A 13,695-nucleotide genomic window follows, 5' to 3' on the forward strand; every position below is an offset into this window, starting at 1 on the left:
GGGGGGGGCGCTCCCTCAGTAGGTCAGGGGTCAACGGGGTCAACCCTTGCAGGTTCGGGCGGGCTAGCAGACTTTGCAAAAGCACAACATTTTACAATGATTTCATAATTGAAATAAATGAATGACTTCCTTCCAATGTATATTGTATTGTTACATCAATCAAACAAACAAACAAAAAATGGACACATTTTAAACAATAAACAAATGCATTTGAAAATTTGTGCTACACAAAGACACACTGAACTGAAAAATCTTCAACTTTAAAAATAATTTAAAATTCATTTACGCTTGTAATACTGATTTAAGAGGTATTCAGGAAGCAAGAAAATATACAAGATGGTTTTAAAGTTGAAAAATTTAAATACATGAATCAGAGGATTTAAAAATGAGACTATTGTCTGTTGACAAGATACAAATAAGAAGTGAGATGACATCCTATGTTGTTGAAATCATTAATCTTTATAAACACAAAGATGAAGAGAATTTGGAACTTTGACTAAAGGAGTCTTACATTATTTTTATTTATCACAGTTAAATTAACAGCTAGGGGTGATTGGGCAGGCAATGAAAATTACTAGTTTCAGTTTAGTGAAAAATAGTACCCTCCAAAAAAATCACGCCCCTGCTCTTACCATTCCTTGAATAGCCTAAGAAATGAAACAGATTCATTCAGGAGTATTAGCGGTAGGAGTCTTTGAGTCTTCAGAATCTTCTTCCTTGGCAACAGCAGCAGGAATAGCAAATGGTGGAGGCCTGTGCAATGTATGCAGGGGTGCCTTTGGCTGGGCAGGTTTAAAAGGAAGAAGAGAACCAAAGAAAACATGCTGAATGACTGGAAACTTTGCTAAAACCTGAAAGAAATCAATTTATGTTTACAACAACTCTTTTATAATGTATTTTTTTAGAGCAAATAAATTGATTCTTAGCGCTATGCAGTTTTATACCTCGGCTTTGTACATTTTCAGAAGGCCAGAATTTATTTTTGTCCATGTTGGGACAGCACTTATATTCCACAACTGATTAGAATGTTCAGCAAACTGGCCTGTTTTTACCTAAAACAAAATTGCAGGGATTTGTTTACTGTGTACAGTACACTTACACAATCAGTCAATATCAATAGACATAGGTAGGCCCAAGAAAATTTATCATGGGCTATTACACAATTACCCAAAACAAAGTCAGACTGTACCTTATTTATGAATTCAATACAACCAATAAACATATATTCTTCTGAATAACTTTCAACACACTCCTTTTCAAGAAACATTTTTGGCTCTATGTGCCCCTGTCCTGCATGTAAAAAGAAAGAGCACAGTTAGTAGGTGGGTAAAAAAATTACTGTTCTGAGTTTATAAACGACCACACTTACCCATTAGTTGTGAGCTGCCCCAAATAAATGGCACAAATTGATAATCATCCAGACTCCAGACCCCATGACTGCCAGCAGGTTCCATGCGATAAGTGATTTGAAGTTTCCGAACAAGTGCAAGGTACCTAAATAGACAAATGCAAGTAAAGCTGTTAGTACAAGTGACATCATAAGGGCACAGAAAGAGCATACGTTAGAAGTAAGACATACCTTGCAAAAATCTTATTAACAGCAGCTATTTTATCAGTTTGAGTCAGAGCCCCTATCTTGAAAAGACAGCACAGGAGCATAAGGAAGGCCATTTCATGACCAGTGCCATAGTCAATGCGTGTGCCATTACCAAAGCCATTCACCAAGTACACCACAAGTTCAGGAATTGCTCTCTGGTACTTGGCAGGTAATGCTTCAGCCAGTAAACTGTCAGCTCCCTGAATTACAAGGAAACAATCTTATAAAGAATCAAAAGTAAGGAGAGCAATGAAACGTAAATTTTTGTACTCACCTCCGTTACTTTCTTTAACCACTGAGCAAACGCCTGGTTGCCAAATCTTTGGGGTTGATCAACAGGCGGAGTCTGATCAATCCAGAGATCCAGTTTTTCAAGGAGTTCGAGCATTGTTGATACAACTCCTGACATACTACAGGATGATTTGTTTGATTTGTTTTTGACAGCCATGTTGAGAGCATTTATAAATCCCACGTATTCCTGTGAACAACACACATAATTGTCTGATAGAAGTCGGTTTTGGTTGAACCAGTGTTACCATCAAACAAATTTTACCTCATATGCTTCTGACTTCTGCCAAGGACCCATATCATCATTAGAATTTACTGCTTTAACAGGGACGATAAAGTCATGAGCTTCGGGATCTGTAAGAAAATTTTACATGCAATTGTGGGTCAACATAAATGAATGAAGCAATAGAACTGATTGTCGTTATTTTCAAGATTTTGACAACAAAATACCGATTGACAAATGAAATTTGTTTAGTAGGAGTAAATAATACTGAGGTTAACAAAACCATTTTATTTTTTGTAATAATCATGTCACCTGACAAAACTGTCATGGACTTGAGATACCATCGATCTTACCTACGGAGCCCATTTCGAAACGCTACAATATGACGCTGGGGCTAGAATTTACAGAAAGTAATGTTCTGAAAACAGAGAGGTAGGAGAAAAGTTGTCGGTGTCGGCAAAGCTGAAAACTCCCGGTCTCCCCCGGTGTTGTGAGTCATCCACGCATAAATTATCTTTGAGAAGAGGAATAGCAAATACAACAACAAGATAAGCAAATCAGTTTAACCTGAATTGAGTTGTTATAATTGAGAACTGTCTTAAAATTCAAACATTCAATCCCGATATGGTCCCAATGTTAACATTCTGACCGTGCATGATCATGGTCCATCACTAGAACACACCTCCGACGCCATTAGTTCTTCGCGAACTGCCGTGAAAAAAGTAGAGGGAGGGTTTTGTGGAAGTTTGGATAGCTGTTTCTTGCGTTAAATTTCTATCTGTCTTGCTTTTGCATTGCTTGCTGAGTACATCTGTCGGTAAACATTCACTTATTTTTATTTCGGAGCATATGACATATGTGACCCGGGAGGAAGATGCAGTTCTATGCGTGAAGTAAGTTGCGCGTAGGTAAACATTTATGAAGTTCTCGTGTGTTTTTAGACGCAGACGGTGCTAATTTCCTTTAAGCTATATTTTTGTCTGTTGATCTTCTTTCTATTTTACTTGATGCTGAATGAGTTAATCTTTTTTTTTAAATTACTGCCCTGGGAGTTATCTTCCACTTCTTGTTCCGTTTAACCTCTGTCGCCTTAGTGCCGCTATGTGGCCTATACACTTGTCTAGTTTCTAATTTTATTTCTATTTTAGTCGTACGAATCTTGTATTTCTATAGAAAGAACATTATCTTTGCTTGGCCAGACAACTTAAATCCTTACATGCCTTTTTCCTTTGAAGGACTTTCCCCCCCAATTGATGACATTTGGCATCTAATACTTGGTTTGATAGTCTATCTATGCTTTTTAATCCTTGAGAGAGAAGTGTTTTTTGGGTTTCTTGGTGGAAAATATTGTTCAGCTAATTCTCAAGAGCTTGTTATGAGAGGTATTGTTTCATGTGTCAGCCTACTTCTAGCCATTGCATCTGACGCCCACACACATACCCCCTGCTTGGATGGGAGTGTGCAGATGCAATTGCTATACACCATTTTCTTAGTGAGCATCGGGTTCTCTTTGTAAATCTCTGAAATCTGCGAGAAGTGGTACTCAAATGTTGATCATATAGAACAGTTTGTTTGATTTACCTGTTATATGCTGCTAATATGTTTTTATTTAGGTAGTTGATGTTTCCTGGTCCCAGTGGAATCAATTCGTTTGGATCTGCTTATAACTGTTATTATTTATTATTGAAAGTAAAGAAACAGTGTCAGCATTCACATTTTGCTAATGTTATAAATTCAAAGTTTGATCTCTTGTTTTTCTTGTTATTCTACTAGTTTTGTCTTTCCATTAATGATAGGAAATGGTTAATACTTTGTGCCTTGTTGATGTGAACCTCCAATAAGAAACATGTCTGACCATTTGGACAATGTGTTTTCAGGCCATCATGGTATGACGTCACACAGGAATAGACGACTTCAGTTCTACTCCCTTGTGTTGGCCGAGGTTCAAGATTATCAAGACATCGCCTCTGCCTCCTCTCCTGCATCTCATATCCTCAAGAAGCAACAACGTAAGTTGGGCTGCGACAAAGCGTCACTCCCCAGCGCAATGTTCACCTTGTGTCAGACAACAAAACTTTTCAATTGGAGTATTCCAACATGCTCATCTTCAACATCAACTGTTCCGTGTATAAAGAGACAACTGTGCCGTATTGCATGGGGCCTCGGTGCCCAAGGCGGGTGATTGCTTATTTTGTATACGACATGTGGCAATCAAGCAAGTGAGCGGAATGGGCTTTGGGGCATGAGCCCTGATTTTCTGATATTATTGACTGTCACGTGTGTCCCACACATTGCAGAGCTGATTGACTGGCTCCCAGAGCTGACCTGCTGCCTCTGAGAGCAGGACATGGAGTTCCATGCGGACTCATATGCCACGGACCGTCAGAACAATCGTGACTGGTGAGTATCCAACCAACAGGATTATTTTTTTCAAAAGGCACCCAACATATGATTTCTTACTTAAAAAAATTTTCATATTAATTTAATCTATCTATACATATTTATTATGTCAGTATTCCTAATATTACTCTGATAGCACAACTTTTTGTCTCTTTATTTATCTTAACTACTTAGTACAAATTTTGTACTAGATGAGGAATAGTTCATTTAAAGTTCCTTCAGATGTGATGTGTTATGGTTTCCTGATGGCTCAGTTTTACGAAAGGTACCTGAGTAATTTAAGAAAGTAGCTTGTTGCTGTTTTCTACCTTAATTTTCGTGTGGTCTGCTGTTTAATTCGATTGTCTTTCTAAACATCTGCTAATATTTGAGCACTGTATTTTTGAGTAATTTTCCCATAATTTGTAGGTTTCTAGTATGCACCATCACTGCTCTTTGCTTAGTAGAAATGTTCCTGGTTGCTTGTGTCCAATAGCTTTCTGCTCATGTAATTTTCATTATATATGGAATCCATTTTGACTCCAATAATTGTACTATTTTGGTTGTTAACCTCTGGGACTGTTATTTCCTATGGACCCTGCATTTCTTTTTCCATTGTCTGCTCAAAGTTGATAAAAAGTACAGTTTTTCTGATAGTTGTAGGAAGGGGAATCATTAAGTTATCTGAAGCGGCATCCAAATGGCAGTTTAGTTCAAACTTATTGCAGTGTTCAAATATTTTCAGATGGGTAGTACTGCCAAATTGCTGGGGTAATTCAGGCTTTGCTTTGTGCAGGGAACGTCGGCAATCACGTGACAGAGTAAATCGAGCTGAGTTCTCTGGTGCCCAAGAATGGGAAGAGGAGGACGATGATAATGCCACTGATCGTTGGGCTCAAGATCGTAGGCCTGACGACAGAGACAGGGACAGAGAGCGATACCGAGAAAGGGACAGAGACCGAGAACGTTACCATGAAAGGAGGGACCGAGATCGGGACAGAGAGAGGGACAGAGATAGAGAAAGGGACCGAGACCGAAGCAGAGACCATAGAAGAGAAGACAGGGATGACAGCAGGGATAGAAGAGAACACCGTCGTAGAGACAGTGATGACGATTCGAGTGACAGAAGAATGAAGCGAGATGAGGATGAAAACTCTCCCAGGGACATGGATTTAGAGAGCTCGTAAGTTTCTCCAGAATTGAATATAAGTATTTGATCGATTGATTGATGATTGAACATAGCAAAAATTTTCTTTTGTTTGCTCATGGCATTATTTCAGTGATGGAGATCCTGCCGGCCAAAACAACTGGACATCTGACTGGCGCAGCAATGCTACACCTAACCACACCATTGTCATTAGAGGCCTTGCTCAACATATCACCGAAAATGATGTAAGGTTTTTTCTTATCATTATCATAATTCACAAAGTCACAAAATGTGTTGTTGTACGTAATTATAATCGTTGCTCTGGGTTTGTGACACTATGCTTTCTGGTTCTTCAGATACGTCAAGATTGTATGCAAGGAGGAGTTACACCAAAGGCTATTCGATTGATCCGCAGAAAAGACACAGGTAAATTAATAGTAGGAGGTTGTACTTGTGTGCCTTGCATGCTGTCGGGTAAATGTTCACACTGGTAAAAATGCATGGTTGTTTAAAACACACCTTCCTCTTTGTGTACAGTACTTTGCAGGTTTTACTGCCCTTGAAAATGTATTGATTTTGTTCACTAACGCACAACTCTCACTGTAATATGTTAGTTTTACCTGGAAAGTTTTGTCTTCTTAGTTATCAAAAACTGAATTGCTTTCACATTTTAGTTTTATGTGATGGTATTGGTATGATAGATTCCTAACTATGTTGCTGTTTCCTTCCTAAAAGAGAACAAACCTCTGATAAATTTTCTTACTTGTGAGGTGATATACTTAAACTTGATCAATAAAACACTGACTTTTTACCTCCAATATCCTTTGATTTAAGATCAAACTTCATTTATTTGCCATCAAATTAATAAATTTAGTTCGATTGCAATTTGGTTATGAGTGCACTATACCAATTATATTGAGTTTATAGCTTTTGGATAAGACTTTGTAATTGACATGAAGTATGTCTGTGAAAGTTTGCATCCATTTTGATCTAACAGTAGTTTATGTAATAATTCTACACCACAGCATGATCATTCAACGACATGTTAATCTAGGAAGAGAGTGGGTCAAAATGATACAGCATTGAAAACTGTTGAGACCCACAACTTCACTATTCTTCTTTATCTATCTAAACCTGCATGATTATCTTTATCTGTCAAATACCCATATTTATTGTGGCACAATTTTTTGAAGACATACTTTGTCAAAGTGCTTCCATTGTTACTCTGTAGTACATTATGACACTTTAAGATATGGTAAGGCACTTGACACTTGGCTCGGGCTGCGGGTTGTTGGTTCTTTTTTTATTGATGTGAGAAATTAACTCTGCCTTGTGTTGGTCCATGTCTGTAGGTACCTCAAGAGGCTTTGCTTTCGTCGAGTTTAACAGCACCCAGGAAGCTTCTCGGTGGATGGAGATGAAACAGGTATCCGGTTGGATTGTTCCACTCCTATCCCCGTTCTACGACTTATGGCCCTGGCCCTGATTCAGACTGGTGCTGAGGTGTATGGAGTGAAGCTCTAAGAGATGTCTTTGCTCTTATGTAGAGATTTAAGATTTCATTACTGAGGGGTGGCGATGATCAGGTTGTACCTCCTGTATGAAGTCTTAAATTTATACACTATTGTTCTTTACTCATCCTTTACCACTTGGATGTTCAGTTCAATCCATGCAACTCCTTAATTTTTCATTAAAAAAAATAATTTTAAAAAATAGTCTTTTTAGCTTACTGAAGCATTGAAAGAAATGTGATAGTTTTTTAAAATCATTGTCATGTTCATAACAGTTTGATTTCGAGTCTGCTTTGTAATCAACTCTGAACTTTATGATCTTTATTTTATTTTCTTAAGTCACAACAATTTTGTCTTCCCTGAAAATTGTCATGATTTACACACACTTCTATCATATTATTGGAAAAAAGAATAGTACAATGCTTTGTCCCCCTGGATGAGTTTGCCTTATTCTCAGCTTTGTTTATAAGGTGCTTATGAGTGATGTGCAATTGTGAGTTAGACCCACTTCTATTATCAATAGTTACGTGGTATTGTCATGTTGCTGCTCCATTCGAACTTAGTTGTCCCTAAATTTGATTTTATTACTCATTATTATTTACCTATTATTACCCATTTCTCTCTTCGTAACGTTATTGATCAACCGTTTTTCACTTGCTACTGTGGATTATTGTTATTTGTTAATTCAAGCTCTTCAGTGTTCTGACATTTTGTACTTGAGGTGTCTTACTTATGATTAGTGCCTTGTATTCAATTCAAGGATTCATTGAGTCTCTTACCTATTCACTCAAGGTCTATGTTTGAGTTTCAAGCCAATACATTTACTGCCACTTTTAATACAGTTTATTGAGATAAAAAATTTGTGAATACGCATGTTTTGTAGCAACAAACTGTTGTGCTTCATTGTTCTTTTGATTGGTTTTTGGATAGTAAATTAAAAATGCTTGTGTTTTTTCTGTGTGTGCAGGGTGTGCTGATGCTACAAGATCAGTACCGAGCTGTAATGCAGTACAGCAAAAACCCTCACGACCGAATAGGAGGCCCACCTCCAGGAAGACCCTTAGCACAGGATTGGAATTGCATTAGGGTTGGTCTCATTTTATAATCTTGTTGTTTAGTTAACAGACAAATACTAGAGCTTCAAAAAATAGACTTCAGAGTCAAAATTCAATCGGAAAACAATGAAAAAGAAAGGATATATATATTACTAAATTTGTATCATGTGCATGTGCTACTATTCAGCTCAGTAGATTCTTTAATTCTGCAACTATCTCATTCTGCTGAAGTTGTCAGTTATATGTTTTAATGAGGTTCTTAAAATTTTAGTGTGGAGGCCACAACTTCAAAAACAGAACTGCTTGTTTCACATGCCATGTACCAAGACCAGAAGCAGAAGATATGGCTGCATCAGCTATAGGTTTAGAAGAAATTAGCCCTGTACCATCAAGTAGTAAGTATCCCTCTCTCTTTAACATAGTGTGGTAACTCATGGATTTAATTCACCTTGGAGTTTTTCATTTGGGATCAACACAACAAACACAAGAGTATTCACCCTGAATGTCCCCCATGTAACATTTTGCACTAACCTTTTAACAATTCTGGAATGTCTCCTGTTCATTCAATGTCATGTAGTAGAGCAGTAAAAACAACTACAAATGAGTTTCTTTAGTTTTCTTGTATTAAATCTCAGTGCATTTGTAAGTTTGTGTGAATGTTTGTTAGTAATTTGTGTGTAGTTTTTCCCTTTCTCCTGCATCAATTTAGAAATACCCCTTCCGACGGGAAATAACCCTTTAATAATTCTGTTCAACAGCTATTCTTCTTCGTGGATTGGATCCCATGTCAACAGAAGATACTGTGTTGGCCGCCATAAAACCCTACATTTCTCTAGTTCCCTTACGCAGCATTCATATTGGTCGAGATCCTCTCACAAATCAGGCACGGGGTTTATGCTATTTGGAGCTTCGTAGTGTTGTTGACAGCATGTTTCTGTATCAAACTCTGGCACTCAACCCTCCTGTGATAGATGGACGAAGAGGTGAGGTTTTCCTCTTACTTTTTTGAACATACTAACAAGTCAAGAATATTACTAAAATAATACATATCTGTTAAGCTCTGTAGTTAGCAATACATCTTAATCCTTTCATTTTTTTAATGGTATATTGCTCTCTGATATATTTACACACAACTTTGTCCTAATTGCACAATTTTAACCACTTATTTCTTCTTATTTCTTCTAGTTTTGGTATCGTACTGCAAAATGATGGGTGTTGACGTTGGGGCAGCACTAGCAATCTCTGCTGCTAATTCAGCAGCACTTGCAGCAGCACAACTAAATCATCATCAACTCATACTTCAGCAGCAACAAGTTATTGTGGCCCAACATCATCATCAGCAGCAAGCAGCTGCTGCAGCTGCCATAGTCGCCCACCATCACCAACAGCAACAGCAGCAGGCAGCCACGGCAGCCTTGCTTGGCTCCGGTCATATTCCTGGTGCACAGTACACATTGGAAGATGTCCCTCGACTAGCCGAGTATTCTGCAAATTTGTATGCAAATACTCCAGAAGAGCGTGCAGCATTTTTGCAGTACTATCAACAATATTATGCAACTCAAATAGCTGAGGTTAATTGCGTCTCCATCTGCCACAGTGTCTAGTAATGAGTCTTGTTCTCATATAATGCCATAAGTTTACACCTGTCCTTTGAATTTTATTCCAGGGTGCTGCAATTACCCTACCTGTGCAGGTGGAGGGTGGTGCTATGGCTGCAGCTGCTGCTCATCAAGTAGTACTTCAGCAAATGCACGCCGCCGCAGCTGCCGCCGCTGCCAAAGACCATGTACTTATTTTTATCTCTGTCAAGTAATTTTTTATTTGACTAAACTTTTATTTTAAACATTTTTTTTTATCTTGATTGTATTTTAGGATGACGCCAAGATTGAATTGCTTAAGAAACTGAAGGGAACAGATGTCAGGTCAAAGGCAAATGTTGGCAAACTTGCAGTTGAACAAGCCCAAGCTGCAGCTGCTGCTCAAAATCAGTCAGCTCTTCAAAACTCTGACAGTTCAGTATCAGGAAAGACTGGACCACAACCCAGAAGGGAGATGGTTGATTTCACAAACACCAAGCATTGTAAGTTTTGAAACTTTCTTCCTGCCGTGAGGTGTTTATATACTATCTATCTGTTCTTGTTGTAATAATGTTATTATTTGCAGCACCTCCTGATGTGAGCACTTACCAGTATGATGAGAGCTCAGGTTATTATTATGACTCAAGCACCGGACTTTACTTTGATCCCAATTCACAATACTATTGGAATGCCCAAACACAACAATTTATGTATTGGGATTCGGAACGGTCCACATATCTTCCTGCACCCTCAGACGGAAATGATCCTTCTTTATCAAATGGTGCAGGTTCTAGAGATGATGGCTCAAAGAGGGATGGGAAGAAGGGGGAAAAGTCTGACAAAGTTAAAGTTGCAAAGAAGATAGCCAAGGTGATTTGAAAACTTTTTAAACATATTGTTGGTTTCTCTGTTTATATTTTTACACAATTCCCTTTAACTTTTCTGTGACTTTTTTAGGATATGGAGCGGTGGGCAAAATCTCAGAACCAACGAAAGAATATGAACCAAATGAATCTCCCATCTAATAATATTCCTGAAAAAAGTGGCGCTGCTGATGCTGGTTTTGCCATTTTAGAAGGAAGGTCTAAGGTGACTTTGACTATGGCAAATCAGGCTCCCATGATAGATAATCTCAACCACTCTCCATCTAGGGTAAGCAAACTTAACTGAAGAATTAGTTATTATTACGTAATTTCTTGAAAGTATTTTATCCCAGCCATTGTTTTCGTTTTTGCATTGATCCTGTTCTAATCTAATTTTTATTTTGAATTCCTTTTGTCTAGGGTGAACCAACCTTAAACAATTCCAGCAGTACTCTGGTTGCTGCGTATGGTGGGGGATCTGAATCCGAAGAAGAAATTGAAGATGTCCAACAGGAAGAAAAACAGCATCTGGATTGGTCCAAATTAGCATGCTTGTTGTGCAAACGTCAGTTCCCTAGCAAGGAAGGCCTCAACAGACATCAGCTTCTTTCAGACTTGCACAAACAAAACTTAGAAACGTGGTATCGGTCAAGAGGTCTTGACCCTCATGATCCCCAACAGAGGAACAATAAATATCGTGATAGAGCAAAGGAAAGAAGACTAAAGTATGGAGAGCCTGACAAACCAAACCCAAACCGGCTGAAGGTAAAAGTTTTTGTTTTACTGGAACAGTGCAGCATAAAATACCATTATCTTCAATAATTTTAATGTGTCTGTCTCTTATGTACAGGAAAAGTATTTGAAGTCAAGACAGGACAGTTCATCCACCTATGAAGAGCCTACTAAAGCAGGCATTGGTGCTGATAACAAGGGCAACCGGTTATTGCAGAAGATGGGATGGCAGGAAGGAATGGGCTTAGGTAAAAGCAATCAAGGGAGAACCACAATTATCCAGGTAAGCACATAAATAATAATTTCTTAAGAGTCCTGAAGGAATAAAAGTAAAACTACATACTTTACTTAGTTTATATGTTTCTTTATTTCAGGCTGAACAGCGTGTCTCAACAGCTGGTTTAGGATCAAAACAATCTAGCTATACACCACTTCCAGGTGAAACATACAAAGACTGTGTTAAAAAGATGATGTTTGCACGATATCACGAACTTTCTGAACAGGAGAACGGGGGTAGTTAATTTGATTCTGTTTCAAAATACAAGGCCAAAATATTCTCCTTTATTTTACTAACTAATTAGGCAATCTTCCCAATTTGTGACTGACTGTAGTCGTAAGCCTACTAAGGGTAGGGGCATATGCTTTAATTTATTGATCACTACTTCTGTTTTATGAGCTTCAATATTCATTGTTTGCTACACATTATGAATAACTTTGTACTATGATCTTCATTCTACGTATTACTATTACATTATTAGACTAGTAAAAAAGTTTCCAGTCTGTCTTTTAGGAGTATTCCTAGTTGTAAAAAACAATGCTAAACATTTGTATGAGCACATTTTTATGTTACATGTAAATAGATTGGGCTCTAACCGTGGATTAACTTCAAACAATTCAAAGAAATCAATTTTAAATGCTGGACTGTTGCACTCTGTCAGCCTAGCTGATTGATAGATGTTATGTGTAAGCCCCTTTAATTTGTGATATACTTTGTACATAATTTTTTGATTGTCTATTTGTACTCATAGAGTTTGTTGGAACTGCATAATGTAAATGTTATGTACAGATTGAATCACCAATCTCCTCATTCCTGCTTGTTATATTTTCGCCTCTCCAAGAACTACTCAATTGTGTGTGTGTGAAATTATAGCAGCCAGAGGATGTTGCAGAAAACAATTGTTAGTGCTTCCATCATTGTTTTCAGTCCGTTTCTTTTCGTAGATAGCCTTCCATGAAAGTATGCTCAAATTATATCTACACGAATTTTTAAATAGACCTAAGTACTGTTAGTTTCACTGCAGCAAAATATTGATCTATTTAAAAACCTTCAAAGTAATTGCATATGCTCTCTTGTTAAACTTTGTTCCGTGCAAAAGTTGCCAATTATTTATGCAAGTTTTTTTTGTTTTTTTTTTTAATTACTGCATGTTTTTGTATGATATGTATAACTTGGTGTTGTATCCAAGTGTCCTGTATAAAATAACAGCAAAATTTGCTATGTAAATAAATGATTCCCTTAATAGAAATGCATCTTTCACTGTTAACTCCTCTTCTACCCCCTGGGGGGGGTTGGTAATGTTCTCCCGCACGGAAAAAATAATCATCAATAAATTGAGGGAGGACTTTCCTCACCCCAGAGCGACTTCTGAGCTCGGAAGGGGATCAGGCGAACCACAACGGTCAGAACATACTCCCGAGCCGAGGACATAATCAACAGAGAGGGAAAAAAGTTCTACGGCTGTGAGTCGATCCCTGGGCTGACGGTTTCCGGACCACACCACAGCGCGCTCGCCACTCGGCTGTCGGCTCCACTTGTCAGTGGAGAGTTCAGAACTCGGTCCTGCTGTACGAGTCTTGGTCTCCCAGATTGCACGCGTTAAGGTCGGGTCAAGTCCACCTCCTCGACGCGCTGCAGCCCGGGTCGACTCCTGGCCAGAAACAAGGAAAATGGCCAGGAAATAAGCCCCCCGGGCGCGAGGAGGTTAGGTTAGGCTAGCGGAGCGTGCATTTATTGGCCTTTTGGCCAAGATTTCGACCCGGGCTGCAGCGCGTCGAGGAGGTGGACTTGACCCGACCTGAACGCGTGCAATCCGGGAGACCAAGACTCGTAAAGTAGGACCGAGTTCTGAACTCTTTCACAACATGAGGTGCCGACAGCCGAGTGGTGAGCGTGCCGGGCGTTGCCCCGGGACACCGTCGACCCTGTAGTGGGCGGGGTACAATATAGGTAGTGGCAAATAATTCGCACGCGATGCCGCTTTGCACACGGCTACTTATGGCCAAAACAAAGGATTTGACCCGCAGAGGCATCAAAAATTTCCCT

At 38.7% G+C, this 13,695-nt stretch overlaps 2 protein-coding genes across 4 annotated transcripts; one reads left to right on the forward strand and one right to left on the reverse strand.

Annotated features, from left to right (window-relative positions):
* Positions 1 to 122: 122 nt before the first annotated feature.
* On the reverse strand, positions 123 to 2,720 carry LOC113208261 (serine/threonine-protein phosphatase 2A activator). Its single transcript, XM_026425192.2, has 8 exons — positions 2,462 to 2,720; positions 2,151 to 2,239; positions 1,872 to 2,075; positions 1,580 to 1,797; positions 1,370 to 1,494; positions 1,190 to 1,290; positions 945 to 1,052; positions 123 to 851 (listed from the first exon to the last, which is right to left on the reverse strand). The coding sequence occupies exons 1-8, from the start codon at positions 2,472 to 2,474 to the stop codon at positions 666 to 668; spliced, it is 1,044 nt and encodes a 347-aa protein (XP_026280977.1). The 5' UTR covers positions 2,475 to 2,720; the 3' UTR covers positions 123 to 665.
* A 63-nt stretch (positions 2,721 to 2,783) lies between these two features.
* LOC113208260 (RNA-binding protein 5) lies at positions 2,784 to 12,898 on the forward strand. Of its 3 annotated transcripts, none has more exons than XM_052271375.1 (18): positions 2,784 to 3,012; positions 3,986 to 4,117; positions 4,406 to 4,508; positions 5,284 to 5,670; positions 5,768 to 5,879; positions 5,991 to 6,060; positions 6,987 to 7,060; positions 8,113 to 8,232; positions 8,472 to 8,595; positions 8,959 to 9,183; positions 9,386 to 9,771; positions 9,867 to 9,986; positions 10,073 to 10,280; positions 10,364 to 10,647; positions 10,735 to 10,929; positions 11,061 to 11,405; positions 11,491 to 11,655; positions 11,747 to 12,898. In XM_052271375.1, the coding sequence occupies exons 3-18, from the start codon at positions 4,456 to 4,458 to the stop codon at positions 11,891 to 11,893; spliced, it is 3,015 nt and encodes a 1,004-aa protein (XP_052127335.1). In that variant the 5' UTR covers positions 2,784 to 3,012; positions 3,986 to 4,117; positions 4,406 to 4,455; the 3' UTR covers positions 11,894 to 12,898. The 3 variants fall into 3 exon arrangements, with proteins under 3 accessions (XP_052127335.1, XP_026280975.1, XP_026280976.1); XM_026425190.2 differs by having other exon boundaries at positions 2,784 to 3,001; XM_026425191.2 differs by lacking the exon at positions 8,959 to 9,183 and having other exon boundaries at positions 2,784 to 3,001.
* The last annotated feature ends 797 nt before the right edge of the window (positions 12,899 to 13,695 follow it).

Source organism: Frankliniella occidentalis, unplaced genomic scaffold (genome assembly GCF_000697945.3).
Source record: "Frankliniella occidentalis isolate FOCC.00 unplaced genomic scaffold, Focc_3.1 Scaffold159, whole genome shotgun sequence".
Classification (NCBI taxonomy): Eukaryota; Metazoa; Arthropoda; class Insecta; order Thysanoptera; family Thripidae; genus Frankliniella; species Frankliniella occidentalis.

Coding starts and splice junctions, on each gene's coding strand:
- LOC113208260 (XM_052271375.1), top strand. CDS start 4,456: ATGGAGTTCCATGCGGACTCATATGCCACGGACCGTCAGAACAATCGT. Junction 9,184..9,385: donor TGTGATAGATGGACGAAGAG/GTGAGGTTTTCC, acceptor TATTTCTTCTAG/TTTTGGTATCGTACTGCAAA. Junction 10,281..10,363: donor TTTCACAAACACCAAGCATT/GTAAGTTTTGAA, acceptor TATTATTTGCAG/CACCTCCTGATGTGAGCACT.
- LOC113208261 (XM_026425192.2), bottom strand. Junction 1,798..1,871: donor GGTTAAAGAAAGTAACGGAG/GTGAGTACAAAA, acceptor CTTGTAATTCAG/GGAGCTGACAGTTTACTGGC. Junction 1,053..1,189: donor GTATTGAATTCATAAATAAG/GTACAGTCTGAC, acceptor ATTTTGTTTTAG/GTAAAAACAGGCCAGTTTGC.